Genomic DNA, 17134 nt, shown 5'->3' with positions numbered 1-17134 from the left:
TTTTTTTTTTATTATTTGTATTTTCGCAAGACACTGGACTTTGCTCTATCTCGCTCTGTCACACCTGCAGTCCACGTGCTGAGCACTCTTTGGCTTGCACTGCAAAGTGATCCAAGTAGTACTCCCCATCTAGCTACATGCCTCTCGCTTCCACGTACTCATACACGGACAAGCGGACACACGGACAAGCGGACACACGGACAGATGGACACAGATACACACGCAAGCGGGGAAAAATCGAGCGGCGCTTTGGGGCTTCGCGGTCAGCTGGCGTCGCTACAACGGTTCTTTTTCAATTTGGCTGTGAAACAACGAAGAACGTTCTTCCGAAACCGACCGAGAAGAAAGACAACGAAGAAAAGGAAAAGTGGTCGTCAAGCTAAAAAAAGAAAGAAAGTGCAACAGCTTTAGAAGTAAGAAAGAAGAAAGAGTAGCGCGAAATCTAATTATAGAAAGAGAAGATCTAAAAATAAACAATCGACAAACATCGACAAACAAAAAAAAAGCCAATCGGCGGCCATCGGAGAATAGAAGTATCGGAAAGAGAGAGTCTTCGCAGGCTCTCCCGCAGCTGATCCAACAACAACAAGAAGGACACGCCAAGCACCGCTATGAGCGCCGAGGAGAGAATCTAAGGAGAGTGACCAAAGCACACGCGAGAGAGTCCAAGAGAGAGAGAGTGCGATCAAGTTTGAGTTCGACTCAAATCGTAGCTCCCAAGCCAGTCGAGTTCCCCAGCTCCCAAAAGCGTTTCCAATTCCAAGCCAGCCGCAACAATCGGCGGAATATAAATATATTCAAAAATCGCAAAAAGAGATATATAAACATTATATATATATCTCTGATCCTGCGACGCGATGCAACAACAACAAAATACCGCAGCAAGAAACGCAGCAGCAGCGGCCAAAGTTCTCTACTTCCACGCCACTCCAAAGCACACCGATAGTCGTCTAACGATAACGCAAGGACACTAATATCGATAATAATCGCTTCGCGTAATTCGTACTCCTTTTTTTTTTGCACGTATCCTAATTTAAACCAAACCAAAAAAAAAACCCAAAAAAAACCTTAAACATAAATTTAAAAACTAAAAAAAAAAACGAACAACAAACCCACCAAAGAGGAAACCCTTAAAAAAAAGAAACAAGGATATAATTATTATTAGTCGTTTTGTTTTGTTTTGTTTTTAATTTTTTTTCGTCAATTGATTGTGATTTTGAAACTGTGTGATCGCAAAAGAATTAAACTGCAAATTAACAAAAAAGAAAGTTCCTTAAGCAAGTGATAATCCAAAATATATAGAACTCTAAAGACAACGACACTATATACACTATATATCTCTATATACCTTGATCTGTATCGAGTCGAGGACTACCAAGGAAACCCCATATATCACACTATATAAATATATATATATAATACCAGAATATATTCCGTCAAAAGTCTGGTGAAAGAGCAGCATGCAAATGTAAGTATTATTAAAAAAACACTATAAGTAATATCTATTTATAGAATTATTTCCAAAAATACAAGTTCTCTTATCAACTAGGAACTTGGAATACATTTTAATACTATTTTTAACTATTTTATTTACTACTTATACTACTAAAAATACTATTTTATTTAAAATAGTAATCCCCACTTTGAAAAAACGACCTTAACCTCTTCTAATATTATTTTAAGAGAAATCAACAAAGTGGTATACGATAGTTCTATATATAGAATCTCATTCCAAGTACTATATATCAGAAGTCGGGGGGGGAAAAAACATTGAACCACATTACTATATATAGAGTATGGAGGGACTCGTCGGAAAAACAAACAATGACAAACTCAGACCAGACCAGACCAGACCAGACCCTCTGACTTCTGATAATAATTGTGTATTAAAAGAACCCCATGTTCCAAATGATAAGCGATAAGGGGGCGGCGGCGAGTTTATTTTTAAACACTGAAGTTTATGTAAATATTTCCTGGCCAGTTCAGACGCAAACAAAAACAGAATCATCATCGAAAGCGAATCGGAATCGCATCTGGAATGACAAAAATACAATAATATTTGAGTTTTGATAAGATGAGGCAGGAAAAGTGGTAGGGGGAATGGTATATCTATTAGTTTATAAGATACGTATCTATCTAAGATAGTTATTAAGATATCTAGTATCTTAAATTATAGTTAATAATCCTATTAGAATGTTACTTATTCTTAAATCTTTATCTTACAGATGATTTCCGTAGTGCCAACGTCCAAGATCCTGCTAGTGCTGGCCACATTTTTCGTAGTGCTGGCTTCCCTGAACCTAATCAGTAATTGGATGCAGGTGGCACAGGTGGGGGCCAGTCCAGTTACCATCACAGACTCCCGACGGGACACAATCCCGAGAAGATTCTGCGCCGATATGCTGGCCGATGAAATTAGTTTGGTCTGTGCCGGACAATTTCTGTCCCTACGCGATGCTTTTCGTAAGTACTACTCTATAAAATATACATTTTCAAATTCATATTAATTTAAATTTAAATATATTTTTATAGCCAATAGTTTTGGGAATCGCAATAAACGTCAAGGAACACCCGATGGCTCCTTAACTCGCAATTGTTGTATTAACAAATGCAGTTACGCCCAGCTCCGGCAGTACTGTGCCCCCTCAAGCGAAAATTCCTGAAAAAAGGATAACTAATATATAATATATCACATCTACACACATCTATATCCTTCTCAAGAAAACCTCAACAAAAAAAAACAACACAACACCACAATTCCCATTCAGTTTTCATCAATAAGCTCTAAAAAAAAAAAGAAAAGAAAAAAAATCAAGCAGTCTCCCATAGAGTCCACTAAGTTACATTACTAATTTAAACTATACACTAACTAAATTCTGTAAAATAATAAACAAAATTAATGAAATGGAGAAATAAGTTTTCATTTCTTATATAAGAGAGTTAAAAAGCTATCGTGATAAACTATTAAATAATATTAACTCGAGACACGAGCTTGGTGATTTCAATTTCCGGAATCCCAGAATCCTGGGTAGCCACTTTAGTTAACTTACCAAGACAGTCACTACTATTTTCCTTAACTTCCTGGCTGGCAGTCATCTAACCCGTTTCATTAGACCTCTTTATAGCCCACAAGAAGGGGAATCTATTCAGAATGACACTCAACAAGATTGTCATGGGTTTGAGTTAGGGGTTTTACGTTTTTGGGTTTTGGGTTTGAGGGTCTGGAGTCTAGAGGGTCTGGAGTGTAGAGTCCTGGAATAGAGAGGGTTGGGTGTATCCTTGTAATACAATATGCATGACATTCGACCAAGAGAGAGAAACACCACCACCAACCATCACCAACACCACCATCACCACCACTTTCTAGTCCACCACCCCATTTAAATTGTTTCCCAATGCTTCTGAAAAAAAGAAAAAAAAAATTTTAAAAAAAGGATACGATAGCTGGACAGCTTTGAATGGGGGTCAGATGATGATGATGATGATGAGATGGCTGCAAATTAGATTACAAATGCTGACGATGATGATTTTAATGATGGTGCAAATCAGCCACACATGGGAGTATGGGAGTATCCCTTATCCCTTATCCTTGGACATATTTTAACCCAAAAATACATACCCTTAACACATAGTCTCCATGGACTTTGAATTCTGAGCTTGACACTTGAAACTCGGTTGAATGAACCGAATAATATTATATATCCCTTATATTTGACAATTAAAAATAAAGTCATTGGACTGCTTCATATTCAAATTTTATTCAAATTTAAAACAAAGGAGGCTTTTATAATTGACAGATTAAATAAATGAGAAATTTGAGAAACAAGTCTCTAGGATCTCAATGGGCCTCCCCTTTACTTTCTTATAAAAAACACTTAATATTTTATGGACCAGCTTCAGCTATATTATGAAAAATATGAAAATGTAAAATCGATTAGACAATTCCATTTAGAAAGATAGCGCCTTCACGGATATTGGTCCAATTATATACGAAATTTGGATATTATTGCAAAAATTTAAAGCAAGCTTTCACCGACTCGAGGGGTTAATACCATCGGTTAGCTACGCATCTTGACTATCCTAAGTAGTATTTTTTTTTTGTCAAACAAAACAGGAAAACGAAATTTTTAACTGAGAACTTGAACAGTTGAGCGGTCCGATTGGCTCTAAAAACAATTTATCGATAATATCGATATTATTTCTGAAGGATGCGCCGCCAGTAGAATGAACGTCCGAAATATCCCAAGGACTTTTCGTTTTTAATCATCTTCAAGGACTGCGGGTCCTTGGTATTAATTTCAATAGTATTCTCCGGTCCAGACGGATCCTTCTCCTCAACGGCACCTCCTCCAGCATTGTCAGTCTTCGGATTCGGATTATTGGCAGTCTGGTTGTCACCAGACCAAGGTAAATAGCGATTTCTGGACTATATAGGGGGGGTTATAGCTATATAATTATATAGTGAGTGCTAGGGGAGATCCTTACCTGGAACCAGGGAAAACCCCATTTGGATGGATCACGTAGAGTTGTCACATCACCGATTCCAAAAGAACGACCAGCATCACGAACCTGTTTAATCCACTGGGTTATCTTAGCCTTTGCCATCTTATTGTACTTATTTTAGATCTTGGAGATTCGAATCTCCGAATATTATTTAGTCTTATTGGGTTGGGTTTTTTGATTTCAAAATTTCCAATTTTTTTTTTTTTAAATAGTTTCTGATGTTTCTGTAAGCCAAATAAATGAGTAACTCTAGTTGTGAAATCAACACAAAACTGAAGCTCTACAAAATCGGGGTCACCTAACACACTTTGACAGTTCTACGGGATGGAGTCATGGATTGCTTGATTTCTAAATTTTTGGGTTTAATTTTAAACATATGTGTAGTACTTGAAATTTATTAAGGATAGTAGTAATGCCTCTAGTGGACACGTGTGTGTCTGAGAGTTAGGAGGGGAGGTTAATGGTTAGAGAGGTTGATGGGTGGATGACTGGATAGCTTGATGGTTGGGTGGGTGGACAATGTCTGTCCCATGAAACGGGGCCAAAAGAAAGTAAAGAAAAAGAGCAAACATAAGGCCGAAGGATAAGCAACACCAGACAAACTTCACCGGCTTTCCGTTTAGAGTTCCGGGTTCACCATTCATCCGATCCCACTCCCACTCCCATCCATCCGACATTGATGGAGCGAAGCCATGGAACATTAGCTAAATCTTACAGAAAATTTCGCACTATATGGACTGGGCCAACAAGGAGGCCATGGTGGCCATGGTGGCCATGGTGGCTATGGAGGGGAGAAAATGCCCATCCACCCGTTCATGGGGTTGTTCGAGGGAACAAAGACGGCTCTGTAAGGGTCCGAGACACTCAAAGAAAACTAGATTATTTATATTTTATAGGATTATTAATGGATTTAATGGGTTTTTAATAGAATTCTTTGTTGGTGGAGGTTCTTGGAGGGCCTGAAAGGGATTAGATTTAAGGGAATGTCAATTTTTGGCTTCTTAACTCTTAAATAATTAAAATAAGTGACCTAACTCTTAGCTACTTCCTTGGTAAGTGGTTTAAAAATAACTTTTTCTCCTCTTAGTTCACTATAATTCTCAATTGGTTCTAGCATACTGGTGTTTAGAAGTAATCCCATTAAAAATATTAATTAAAAATGCTCGGAAATCATAATTTTTCTCTCTGCATGGTCCTTTATGGTGGTTGGAGTCGGCTAGTGTCAACAGAAGTCGTATAAGGACACACACGTTCAACCCCAGGACGAAAGGCACTGCCATACTGCCACAGGAAAATCCCAGTCATCGTGACAAGAGTTGCGAACTTTGGTTCGGTCTTCGGATCCTTTGAATGGAATATCCTTCCGACCTAAAAACTAAGAAAAAAAAAGCACAGACATTTATTTGTTTTTGTGTTTTATTTGGAAATAAGAAGAATAAACAGGATGAAGCCAATATAGCAAGTGTTTTCCTAATTCTTTTCATATCAATGGCAAAAATAAATAAACAAACTCAAATCAAATCAAATCAAAAATGTAAACAATAATGTCAAAAGTGCGCCGAAAATAATCAAGAAATAATAATCAAAGTACTAACCATAGAAAAGTGAGGGATTTTTTTTATTTAAATAACTTTCTCAAATCAAAGTGATTATATCCAAAATAAAATACATGCAAATTAGCTGAAATGATTATTAAATTAATATTCTTTTTTTTTTTTTGCAAATATTTTTTTCTTCTAAAGAAAAATGAAGTCTTTGAAATGAGGTCTGAGGAGGAGATGGTTTAGGATTGCTCCTTGGTCTTATGGAAGTCCCATGGAATGCAGACAATACCGTCTGTCGGAACAGACCAATAATTCGTCACATGGAGGCTGAGACCGCGACAGGACTTGATCCCACTCTGGAGGAGATTCGTCAACGCGGTAACCATTTTGTCCGGCGTCACCGAGTCGTCCTTGCTGAGCCTCTGCAGTTCCAGTTCCGACAGGCATTGCCGCCACAACTGCCGCTCCACCTGAATATCCCGGCGATAGCGTCTAACCCTCGTACTGGCCACGTCCAGGTTGCGACAGATGAAGTCCACCAGATCGGGACCGGGGCAGGAGGAGGGCGCCAGGAACAGGCCCGTCTGGCTAACCTTCGGCGACTCACTTTCCGTCACAACGGCCAGCTGGTGATGCCGCAGGGTCTCCGGCAAGTCGTCCACACTCTCGGCCAGCTTCAGGTGCTCACTCACGGCCCGGATCACCCGCTTCAGGCTCTCGGCATAGGCCCGGGCCTCACAGCCCGGCTCCGGGGACTGCCGTCTCTCGATCTGAATGCCCAGCAGGACGGCGGACAGGGCGCGCTCATAAAGCGGCACCAGCTTCAGCTGATCCTCGTGGACTCGCATCTGGGCCAGGAACTCGCTCCACCCGGCGGAGGCATCTCCGGAAAAGAGCATCACATCGCCCTCTAGACTAATGCCCGTGTACGGGCCAAAGACAACGACGCGATCCCGGAGGGGATTCTCCGCCTGGGAGTCGGCTATGACCTTCAGATCCCTCAGGCAGTTATGATACCGTTCCAAGTTGCAGCCACAATCATAACGAATATTCCGAATGCCCCACTTCTCCATCAGAGTACGTTCCAAGCCCGTGATCTTCGATCGCAGGGTGGCCAGATCATTGGCTTCCGTCCGAGCCAGTGCCTGACGCATCCAGGCGTCCAGGGAGTGCTCTTTCAAAGGATCTCTCACCTGATGGCCAAGCAGATCTCCCTCTGGGGACTGAGAAAGGAGTCAGGTAAGTAACACATCCTTTCCAAACAAAGGAAATCCAACCCTTACCTCCATATCCTTATCCGTTTCAGTGTGCAGCAAGTTGCAGGACTTGAGGATGCCCCGAATCACGGCCCTGGGATCCAGGAGGTTCCTGTCCACCTGGACTCTGACCAGACGACTCATCACCGGTCCACCCAGTTGACTGCTCTCGCTGGCCGTCGGCATGTAGAACTCCAGCTGACCGTCGGCGGGTAGACAGCTGCCCGAATGTCCTGTCAAGGACTCCAGATGGGAGCTAAGCAGCCGCAGAGACTCCTCGTTGACACGCTTCTCCGCCGGAGGTTGGCGGTTCGGTTGGATGGCCAAATAGAAAGGACGAAGAGCCGCCATCAGATCCGTGCTCAGCATTCGTCGGCAACTGGAGCTGGCCACAGAGTATGCCAATTTAAGGCTAAAGGACCTCATTTCGGTTCAAAATTTGCAGGAAAATAGGAAAATGGAAATAAAATTTTAACTAAATTTTGGAATTCACAAGTAGGACGAATAAATTTTGCTCCGAATTTTGAAATTGAAACTAAACTATTGAAACTAAAGTCAAAGGAACTTAAAAAACAAATGTTCAAATTTGTATTTCATCCGTACATTATGCAACAGCGCAACAGTGTTGGTAAAGTCACTTAGTATTTGTCCATTTTATTCGCATTAAATACAGAAACAATACGTATAAAGCTATTACTTATTCATAAACAAGCATATAGTTGTAATTTTTATATTTTCCCAAAAAAGCAACACCAAAAAGGAAATGTTGCCTCAAGTGGTGGCACACTCTGTGCTGCTCTGTGGTTATCCATGTGTGAATCAAAATATACATACATGTGCACAACAAAAATAAAGGACGAGAAATAGAGGCAATCCCAGAGGACACATAAAGTTCACCCCAACCCCTAGAGGGGATGGGGGAGGACCAGACCCATACCCATACCCAGACCAGTGCCAACCCTCATTTCCTACAACATTCAGGATAAACTACACAAATTTAGAACACCCCGGCACATACTCACTTAAAAACTGAAAGGTAAATAATACTCAGCCCAAAAATTAACCCTAAAAGTCAAATATATAATTGCTCTTTTCATTATTTCAAATTAACAAGAGCTTCTTAGGACTTTTAATTGAAAAGTGTCGGTTGTTGATTCATAATATTTTATTTAAATTGATTTCTTTCAGTGAATTTTATAGTTTAGTGATGTGTTTGCTAACAAAAAGTGTGCCCAACATCACAAAAAAAGCAACATTTATGTTTATTTTTCAAATAAAATCATAAATGTTTTATAAACCAAATAATTGAGAAAGTAAATGATTGAATATTCAAATATTTCAGTTTTAACTTATGTTTAAATCATACTTTAAATATTTACAATAAAATTAATTAATTGAAATAATTTATTAAACCGTTAAGAGCCAAGGGAGTGAACTACAAAATTATCTATGAAAGGGTGGTGGTGGGAAAGTAAATGTTTGTTTTGATTGCTTTTCGGTTAACCCTTAAACGGTAGAGTTAAAAAGGGTTTTATATTATATGATGATTTTAATCAGATAATAGAAAATGTTGCTATGGCCCAAAAATTAAATGTATTTAATTGCTAAAGGGGCTTAAAGCAATTTTCGTTAGAGAGATAACCGCCGGGCTACACACATCCTTGCAGTGGTCCTTGCTGATTTCGTTAATCCTTTGGCCATCATTGGCCATAATCCCTATTTAACACTTTGTCCTCCACAAACATAAACTGTCAGCAACTGTCGCCAAATCAGGTCATGGACCCTCTTGAGGTTTCTTTCCATTTTGTCTGCCTTTTTTTTTTTTGTATCCCAGCAGTTTTCACAAAAATTGTGGAACATTCCGGCAAATCAGATCATTGCCCCGCATTTTGTTATATTTTTTGTGTGTTTGGGGGGTTTTTTTTCGGTTTGTTTTTTTTTTGGCGGAGTTCATGGCTCATTCGCACGGAGAAGGATGTCGGTGCCAAGCGGTTCAACTACCCGCAAAAGGACCCGCACAGGGTCATCACATCTTCGGCCGCTGCTCTGCTCCCTCCATGATGAGTCTTTCGGTGGGTGCACTGTAAAAAATGAGCCTGGTTATTTTGTTATTTTATTTTAATGCAGATTTATTGAGAATAAATGTAAAAATATTTAAAGATGTGCCTTTTAAGGATCGGAGGAAAATTGACCAAGATATGACCGTTGCAAGGTGACTTAAGTTCACTCTCTATGCTTTTTTTTTATTTTTGAAGGGGCTCCTAGCAAAGTTTTCAAAAATGGGATCGAAAATTTTGTTTTGAGGTTTTGATGCATTGATTTGAGGGGAATTAGTCCAGAATTCGTTTGAGGCATTCCGCTTGAGAATCGGACTGAAATTGACCAAGATATGGACTTCGGAAGGTGTCGAAAGTTCGCTCCCCACGATTATTCCTTTTTTTAAGGGGGTCCATCAGAAAAATTTGAAAAAATGCGATTGAAAATTTTGTTTTGAGGTTTTGATGCAGATTTGTGGAGAATTGATCCAGAATTCGTTTGAGGTATTCCGTTTAAAGATCGGTTGAGTATTGGCCGAGATATAGCTTTCCGAAGGAGTCGTGTGTCCATGCCTCGTACTACCTCGTACTTTTAAAAGGGGGCCTCCAGGAAAGGCTTAATAATTGCTTTGGCTTCAATTTTGAATTATGAGTTTGTTTGAAACACTCCCTAAATCACTCCCCAAGTCCCCAGAAGCCCCCCTATTTTTTTTCCTGTGTGGAAAAGTGCGTAAGGACAGGAAAATTTCCTCGTGGCTTGGGTTTCGCTTTTCTCCTTTTGCTCCTTTTTTTTTTGTTTTGTGGCGAGTGGAAAGTTTCTCATTTTCCCAGAGCAGATGTTCATCTGTGTGGGCTTGAGTGTGTGTGTGACTGTGTGTGTGTGTGATTGTGTCCTTTGTGTAAGTGTGTGAGTGTTTCGTCCTGGTGCTCTTTAAAAATTTCGCCCCTTGGCTTTGTATCTGTGTGTGCCGACTGACCGGCTTTGTCAAAGTATTCGTATCTGTGTATCTATGTATCTGTGTGTGTGAATGTATCTGAGTATCTGTATCTCTTCCTGCAGAAACTTGGAACCTGCAGCGTGTGTACCGTCGTCGCTGCTGCCACAGCCGCCTGTTACCCTTCATTCAACTCTCCTGTATATCGTATCCTCTCGTCCTTCCACTTTCAGTTCTGTTCTGTCTGTCTATACCTTTAGAGAGATATATGTATGTATGTATATATATTTGTACATATATCTGTGTGTAAACCAATATAGGGGCGCCCTGTGTACTGTCCTGTGTGTAATGCCCCACGAACCGCCCCTTTTCACCAACAGGATTCGATTTATGTTCGTTTGTACGCATCCTTGGCATCCTCAAAGGTTCATTATCGAACCTGCCAGGAAGCTCTATTTCATTCCCAAAACACTAACAGACATTACACAATTATTAATTTAATGGCTTAAAGCTTTAAGATTTAAAAGTTATTAAAAATGCATGCCCTTCCCAAAGAAAGAAAGAAAAACTCGAAAACTTGGCCCATTCAATTATGCTGAAAAAGTTGAACAAATGAATAGTCAGCCTGAGAAAGTTGAGAGTTTGGCAAAGTTGCCATAAGGACATAATATGAAAAAGTTTAATTGAACCTTTGGCACGCACCTGTCCTTGTTTCATCTTATAGTTCATTATGTCCTGCCGGTCTCGGTCTCGGTCTCGGCCTCAACGGCCTGATGGAGGAAATTAAATGATGAGAGCCTCTAATTGAGTTGCAATTTGCAAAGTATCTATAGAAGTATCTGTAGAAGTATCTTTGTGGAAACAAGGATGCAAAATATAGATATCAAACTGTGCAAGTTATAAGTTTTTAAACTGACAGTTTGTAGACTAATAGTTTCAATTAATTAATAACTTAACACTTATTTTTAACTAAATATCTTAAGAATGCCTACAAGTAGTAGAGTTCCTCTGTCCGCCTGTCCGCCTGTCCGCTTGTCCGTCTAACAAAGTTATTAATTTTTAAACTAATAGTTAAGAAACCTCAAGAAACCTAACATTTTAAACTTATTTTAAAAAAGATATCTATAGAATACTTCTAATATATCTAAAGTACTGAAGTTCCCCTGTCCGTTTGTCCGTTTGTCCGCTAAAAACTCTCTATTTAACCCAAAACCTTAAAATTAATACAAAATTTCCTCTAAATTTTCAAAAATAAGCCAGTAATAAACCAGTAATATAGGAAGTATCTCCAAAATATGATAATTACAGGACTCTTGCCATTGTAACCCCAAAACCCCAGAGTGTTTGCCCGAAAAACCAGCCCCTATTCGAAGACCAACACCCCCAAATCCCCAACCGATTTCAATCGAAAATCCTCATACCCATATATATATATATATATATATCTGGATAATACCTAAGGGGATCCACCAGAAAAAGGAAGAGTGGTGTAGGTATGTGTGTGGGTGTGATGGTGATGCTGATGATACTGGTGTGTGTCCCCATCCGACAGACGGATAAATAAACAAATTCAGCTTTATCTTCAATAAGAACAAGGAAAACAGAGTTCCCCCGTTGAGGTTCTTCGCTTTGATATTTAACAATCTTTGAACAGCTGAAAGACGAGAACAAAAACACACCAGCCATCGAGCCATCCATCCATCCATCCAGCCTCTCAATGGATACACACACTCGCTCGGTATGGCAGTCGGTATGGCACGTATGCCTAAGATACAAATGTACCTACATATCTACAAAATATATCTTTGTAAGCGTATATAGACGGAAATGCTCCGTGGCTCTGTGCCAGCTCCAGTTCCAGTGTGTGTTTGCAGACAAAGGCCAACAAGTTGCCATGGGAGTTGCCACCAAAAAAAAAGAAATCTTTCGTTTGCACTCGAGCAACAAGGAGCTCAACAAGGAATAGCCATAAAAATCAACAAGAGTAACGAGAAAAAATGGTACAGTGAAGCCTAATAATAGTCAACATACTAGTCAACATAAGGACTAAATAAACTAACTATAATTTGTAATAGTTTTACTTCAAAATCTTATTCAAAATGTTAAAAACAAATTCAAAACTCTTTTTTTTGAAAAATAAAATGTTTTTTTTCTTCGAGTTTCGAACTCTTCACTTCCCTATTTATTTTATTTATATTTCCCATACAATTAGCTTCTAAAAACAACTCTTTTTCTTTAAAAACCTTTTTTTAAAAATAGGTCAACAATAAAAAATGAAACACACATTCCTTGTATACTTAACACATATATCTTAGATCAACACTTTTTTAGAAACAATTGTATCAACATATTTTGATTTCTCACTTTTATATTTCAAGTTCAAATATGGATTCTATAGCCAGTCTTGACTATGGTTCGAAAAACACGGCAAAAAAGAGCAAAATACATACAGTTTGAAGTAAAACAGTTAAGAGCCGGAATAGGCAGTAGAGCTCACACATGTGACAAGGCTAATAATCCCTATAATCTTTTAGTTTTCACAAGGATAAGGATATGTCCTTTTACCCTCCTTGCTATCCTTATCCCACCAAAATATAAAGAAACATGGAGGAAGTCTGAGAAAAAGTTTCGAGTTTCGAGTTTAAAAAACAGATTTTTTGAAAGTTTAGAAAATCAAAAGTGTCCTTTAAGTGTCCTTTTAGTGTCCTCCTCAACAAGGAGACCTAAAAAGAGAGGATAATACATCATATGAAAGGGATAGCACTTCTGGGAGGGAAATTGAAAATGGAAATGGGAAGGAAAGTGCTTACATATTGACAGACTGGCTGACATTTCTAGCGCTGCTTCACTTTTTTTTCCTCCTTTTCGGCTTTTCATTTTGTGTTTTATTATTTCGGCTCGTTTTTTGTGTAAATAAAATAGATGAAAATCAATTTGACGTGTCTGGAATTTTGGTTTGGGTTTCAAGAACTCGTTTCTCGTTTCTCAACAGCCAAAAAATTGTAGAAAAAGGAATAGAGGGTAGGGTATACAGAATAGGGGGATGATAAATACAAGGTAGGGGATAAGTTATATAGTGTAGGGAATGAGATAGTTTATAGGATTAAGGCATAAAGTGTAGGGGATAAGGTATATAGTGTAGGGGATAAGGTATATATTGTAGGGGATAAGGTAGAAGGTGTAAGAGCGACAGAAAAGGAAGTAGGGGATAAGCTTATGTAGGGAATAAGGTATATAGTGTAGGGGATAAGGTATAAAGTGTAGGGGATAGGGTATAAAGTGTAGGGGATAAGGTATAAGGTGCAGGGACAACAAAAAAGGAGGTAGGGGATAAGAAATATAAGGTAGGGGATAAGCTAGTGTAGGGGATAAGGTAGTTTATATAATATGGTATATGATATAGAAGCTAAGGTGTAGAAAGAGTGTAGGGGATAAGGTAAAAAGTGTAAGGACAACAGAAAAAGAGGAAGGGGACAAATTATACAGTGTAAGGGCTACAGGATAGAGAGTAAAGCATAAGAAACAAGTAGTAGAGAATAAGAAGAAATGGCAGGAGCTACAAAATAGGAAGTAGGGTGTACAGAATAGAGGCCACTGAGCCATAGGTAGGGGAATTCTGTAAAATAAACACAAAACCCGAAGCATAAACAGAAAATTGTGGATGAATTTGGTTAAGGGACTTATCGAATTTGTCGCTACCATCACCGTTCCAAGGGTGGCAGTAATTACATCAATCTTTTTACCATTTCAATTTTGAAAACAAATCGAGCCACTCGACACAACACGGTCATAACAACAACAACAACAACAAGAACAACAAGAACAATAACACAACACAACCGACCCCCCTCAGGGTATAAAAAGAAAGACAAGAAAAGGAATGGAATGAAAGAAAAAAGGCAGTAAGTAGTAAAAGAAATGAGGCGAGAGAAAATGAATATGAATGACGAAACGGAAGGGAAAACACGATTTCAAGATGGATCCATCCGTCAGATTCAATTTGTTCTCTCCCCCGGAACAATGAATGAAATACGAAATATGCATACGCCCTCAGAATCCCAAAATTTCGACATTTCGTCCATTCAATTTGCATACGCCTGCCCCAAATCATCCTGAAGCTTAATAGGTCGCATAGGCTCTGAATTTTTAATCGGACTTTTATTTTGGGAGTCACTAGAAAATTACAACATAATGGGGAGTAATATAAAAGCTTTGGGGAGTGTTAAAGAGTGGGGAGTTAGACCTAAAATTTAAGGCATTCCGCTTGAGAATCGGTCTGAAATTGGCCAAGATATGGACTTAGGAAGGTGTCGAAAGTTCCCTCCCCACGATATCTCCATCTTTTGAAGGGGGTCCCCTAGAAAAATTTGAAAAGATGGGATCGAAAATTTTGTTTTGAGGTTTTGATGCAAATTTGAGGAGAATTGATCCAGAATTCGTTTAAGGTATTCCGCTTGAGAATCGGTGTGAACTTGGCCAAGATATGGACTTCGGAAGGTGTCGAAAGGTCCTTCCCCACGATATCTCCATCTTTTGAAGGGGTTCCATCAGAAAAATTTGAAAAAATGGGATCGAAAATTTTGTTTTGAGGTTTTTATGCATATTTGTGGGGAATTGATCCAGAATTCGTTTAAGGTACTCCGCTTGAGAATCGGACTGAAATTGGCCAAGATATGGACTTCGGAAGGTGTCGAAAGTTCGCTCCGTTGATTTTTTTCTTTTGAAGAAACAAATCCTAAAAAATGTAAAAAAATCGGATTTAGAATTTTCTTTCTGGGTTTCAGTGTAGATTGGTGATAAATGAATCAGAATCTAAGGAACACCCCTCAAGGACCAGATAAGGACTGGCCAAGATATAGCCCTCGCAAGGAGCCGTACTTCCGTTCGAGGTGATTAGTTGGTAAGAATGACGTCGAAGGTCTATTAAGTGATTGTGGATGTCGAGAGCCGGAGCCTAGGGGTCTGGGCCCCGGTTAGAGAGACGGTTAACCCGGTGAGTATGTCCCATTAGGCAGAAAAATAAGCGATTTTTGCTGAATCATTCGGGTAATTAACCGATTAAGTCCGGCCACGGAGGCGAAGCTGATTCGATTGGAGCTCTGGGCCATCGGCATACAAACTGCATTCATTGGCAAGGCACTTATGCGAATCCTAATCGCATTACCGCAGGGATCAAATCGAATCGGAATCGTTTATCGATGACACAAATGATATCTAATCGAATCAATTTGCTACTAACCCATATATGTATATTTTCAACCTAAAAGTGTGGTGTTTTTTTTTTCGTTTCTTTTCCACAGATACAGATACGGATACACAGATACGGCTGCTGCTGCGTTACAGATGCAGATACAGATACGGATGTATAGATTGTATATGTATATGTATATGTATATGTATATGTATATGTATATGTATATGTATATGTATATGTATATATGATGACAATGCCCTCCTGGAACGTTTGCCGCCACCGCTTGTCACTCAAAATGGGAAAAACCTGGCAAAACCGGGAAAGGGAAGGGAAGTGAAGAGAAAAATGGGAAAATAGGGAGGGAAAAACAAGGGATACAGCCACCAAAACCTCATCATAATCATCATCATCATCATCATCCTCGTCACGTCACCGGAAAAACAATGAAGTAAAAATCAAGAAAAAGTCATTGGGAAAAAAAAAAGAAAATGTTCTTGTTTTTTTCTTTTTAAATCTGAGTAGCACCTGGACCTTAAACCTCAACTAAAATAATAATATAATATAAAATTTCTACACATATTTATTTTTAGGATTATGAAAATTAAATTCCAACCCTCAAGATAGATCCCCTGGTGTTTTGATCTTCGGGGGATTATTACAACAAATTATAACACCACCCCCATTTTTATTTTTTTTTTTTTTTGCTTTTTCGCTCAACCCTCTTTTCTGAACCTTATTGAAATTTAAATTGTGTTTGCAATAAAGTAGTAAATTAATAATAATTGAGCTTAAACACACTCCACCACTACACCACTCCACCATTACAAGTAGTCAGTCTCTTTGGCCAAAAATAAAATGCAACAATATTCATGCCACAACATTGTGTCGATGGAGGAAATTTTTCCATAAACAGATTGGTTACCGCGAATATTAGATCAATTAAAATGCTTTTAAAACAATCGGGGATGTGGAGTATGAGGTCGCCTCGTCTCGTCTCGTCCCGTCTCCTCCTCTATGGTATCATGTTTCCCAACAACAACAACAACGGACTTGCCGGAATACATATATGTACATTCCATACATACTGCAGTAGTAATACCCATCCAGAGTACAACGGGACGCACTTAAACTAATTAAGCCCGTGATTGCCAGGCAACCGCCAGTAAGCGCAAAAAGTAGCCCATGGGTGGGGAAGTAAAACTATTTATAGAGAAGGGGGGGACGACCCATACACCATTAAAGAGGGAAAAGAGTGTATGAATGTTTAAGAAAAATGTTAATCAACAAGTTTTTCATTCAAATTATAAATAATTTTAAAGAAGCTTCCTCAAAACACATAACTTTTGGTTATTTTTACTACTTTGCAGTACTGGCTTTGCAAATATATATCTTTTCAACACTGAAATTTTGCAAATTATAAATAATTTTGTAGAAACTTCCTCATAACATTCATAACTTTTGGTTATTTTTACTACTTTGCAGTACTGGCTTTAAAAATATATAGCTTTTCAACACTGAACTTTTGCAAATTATAAATAATTTTAAAGAAGCTTCCTCATAACATTCATAACTGTTTGTTATTTGTACTACTTTGCAATACTGGCTTTAAAAATATATAGCTTTTAAACACTAAACAGTAGTTTTTAAGTTCAGATAACCTTTTTTT

At 38.7% G+C, this 17134-nt stretch overlaps 3 protein-coding genes and 1 long non-coding RNA gene across 5 annotated transcripts; 2 read left to right on the top strand and 2 right to left on the bottom strand.

The window, feature by feature from the left end:
* Positions 1-270: 270 nt before the first annotated feature.
* Positions 271-2909, top strand: LOC6504629 (probable insulin-like peptide 6). 2 transcript variants are annotated; one of them, XM_014904280.3, is made up of 3 exons: positions 271-1468; positions 2226-2463; positions 2533-2909. In XM_014904280.3, the coding sequence occupies exons 2-3, from the start codon at positions 2226-2228 to the stop codon at positions 2661-2663; spliced, it is 369 nt and encodes a 122-aa protein (XP_014759766.1). In that variant the 5' UTR covers positions 271-1468; the 3' UTR covers positions 2664-2909. The 2 variants fall into 2 exon arrangements, with proteins under 2 accessions (XP_014759766.1, XP_044572619.1); XM_044716684.1 differs by lacking the exon at positions 271-1468 and adding an exon at positions 2002-2091.
* A 991-nt stretch (positions 2910-3900) lies between these two features.
* LOC6504876 lies at positions 3901-4790 on the bottom strand. The gene is made up of 2 exons (XM_001966467.4): positions 4486-4790; positions 3901-4426 (listed from the first exon to the last, which is right to left on the bottom strand). The coding sequence occupies exons 1-2, from the start codon at positions 4603-4605 to the stop codon at positions 4196-4198; spliced, it is 351 nt and encodes a 116-aa protein (XP_001966503.1). The 5' UTR covers positions 4606-4790; the 3' UTR covers positions 3901-4195.
* A 1304-nt stretch (positions 4791-6094) lies between these two features.
* Positions 6095-7888, bottom strand: LOC6504874 (T-cell activation inhibitor, mitochondrial). Its single transcript, XM_001966466.4, has 2 exons — positions 7331-7888; positions 6095-7270 (listed from the first exon to the last, which is right to left on the bottom strand). Exons 1-2 carry the CDS (start codon positions 7727-7729, stop codon positions 6287-6289), a joined length of 1383 nt encoding a protein of 460 aa, XP_001966502.1. The 5' UTR covers positions 7730-7888; the 3' UTR covers positions 6095-6286.
* A 4061-nt stretch (positions 7889-11949) lies between these two features.
* LOC116655467 lies at positions 11950-16030 on the top strand. The gene is made up of 3 exons (XR_004310550.2): positions 11950-12274; positions 15059-15267; positions 15575-16030. It is a non-coding gene; the product is annotated as an uncharacterized LOC116655467 (long non-coding RNA).
* The last annotated feature ends 1104 nt before the right edge of the window (positions 16031-17134 follow it).

Source organism: Drosophila ananassae, chromosome XL (assembly GCF_017639315.1).
Source record: "Drosophila ananassae strain 14024-0371.13 chromosome XL, ASM1763931v2, whole genome shotgun sequence".
In the NCBI taxonomy this organism is placed as follows: Eukaryota; Metazoa; Arthropoda; class Insecta; order Diptera; family Drosophilidae; genus Drosophila; species Drosophila ananassae.
Note: the sequence above shows the minus strand (reverse complement) of the source record. Positions and strands in the feature narration are given on the sequence as shown.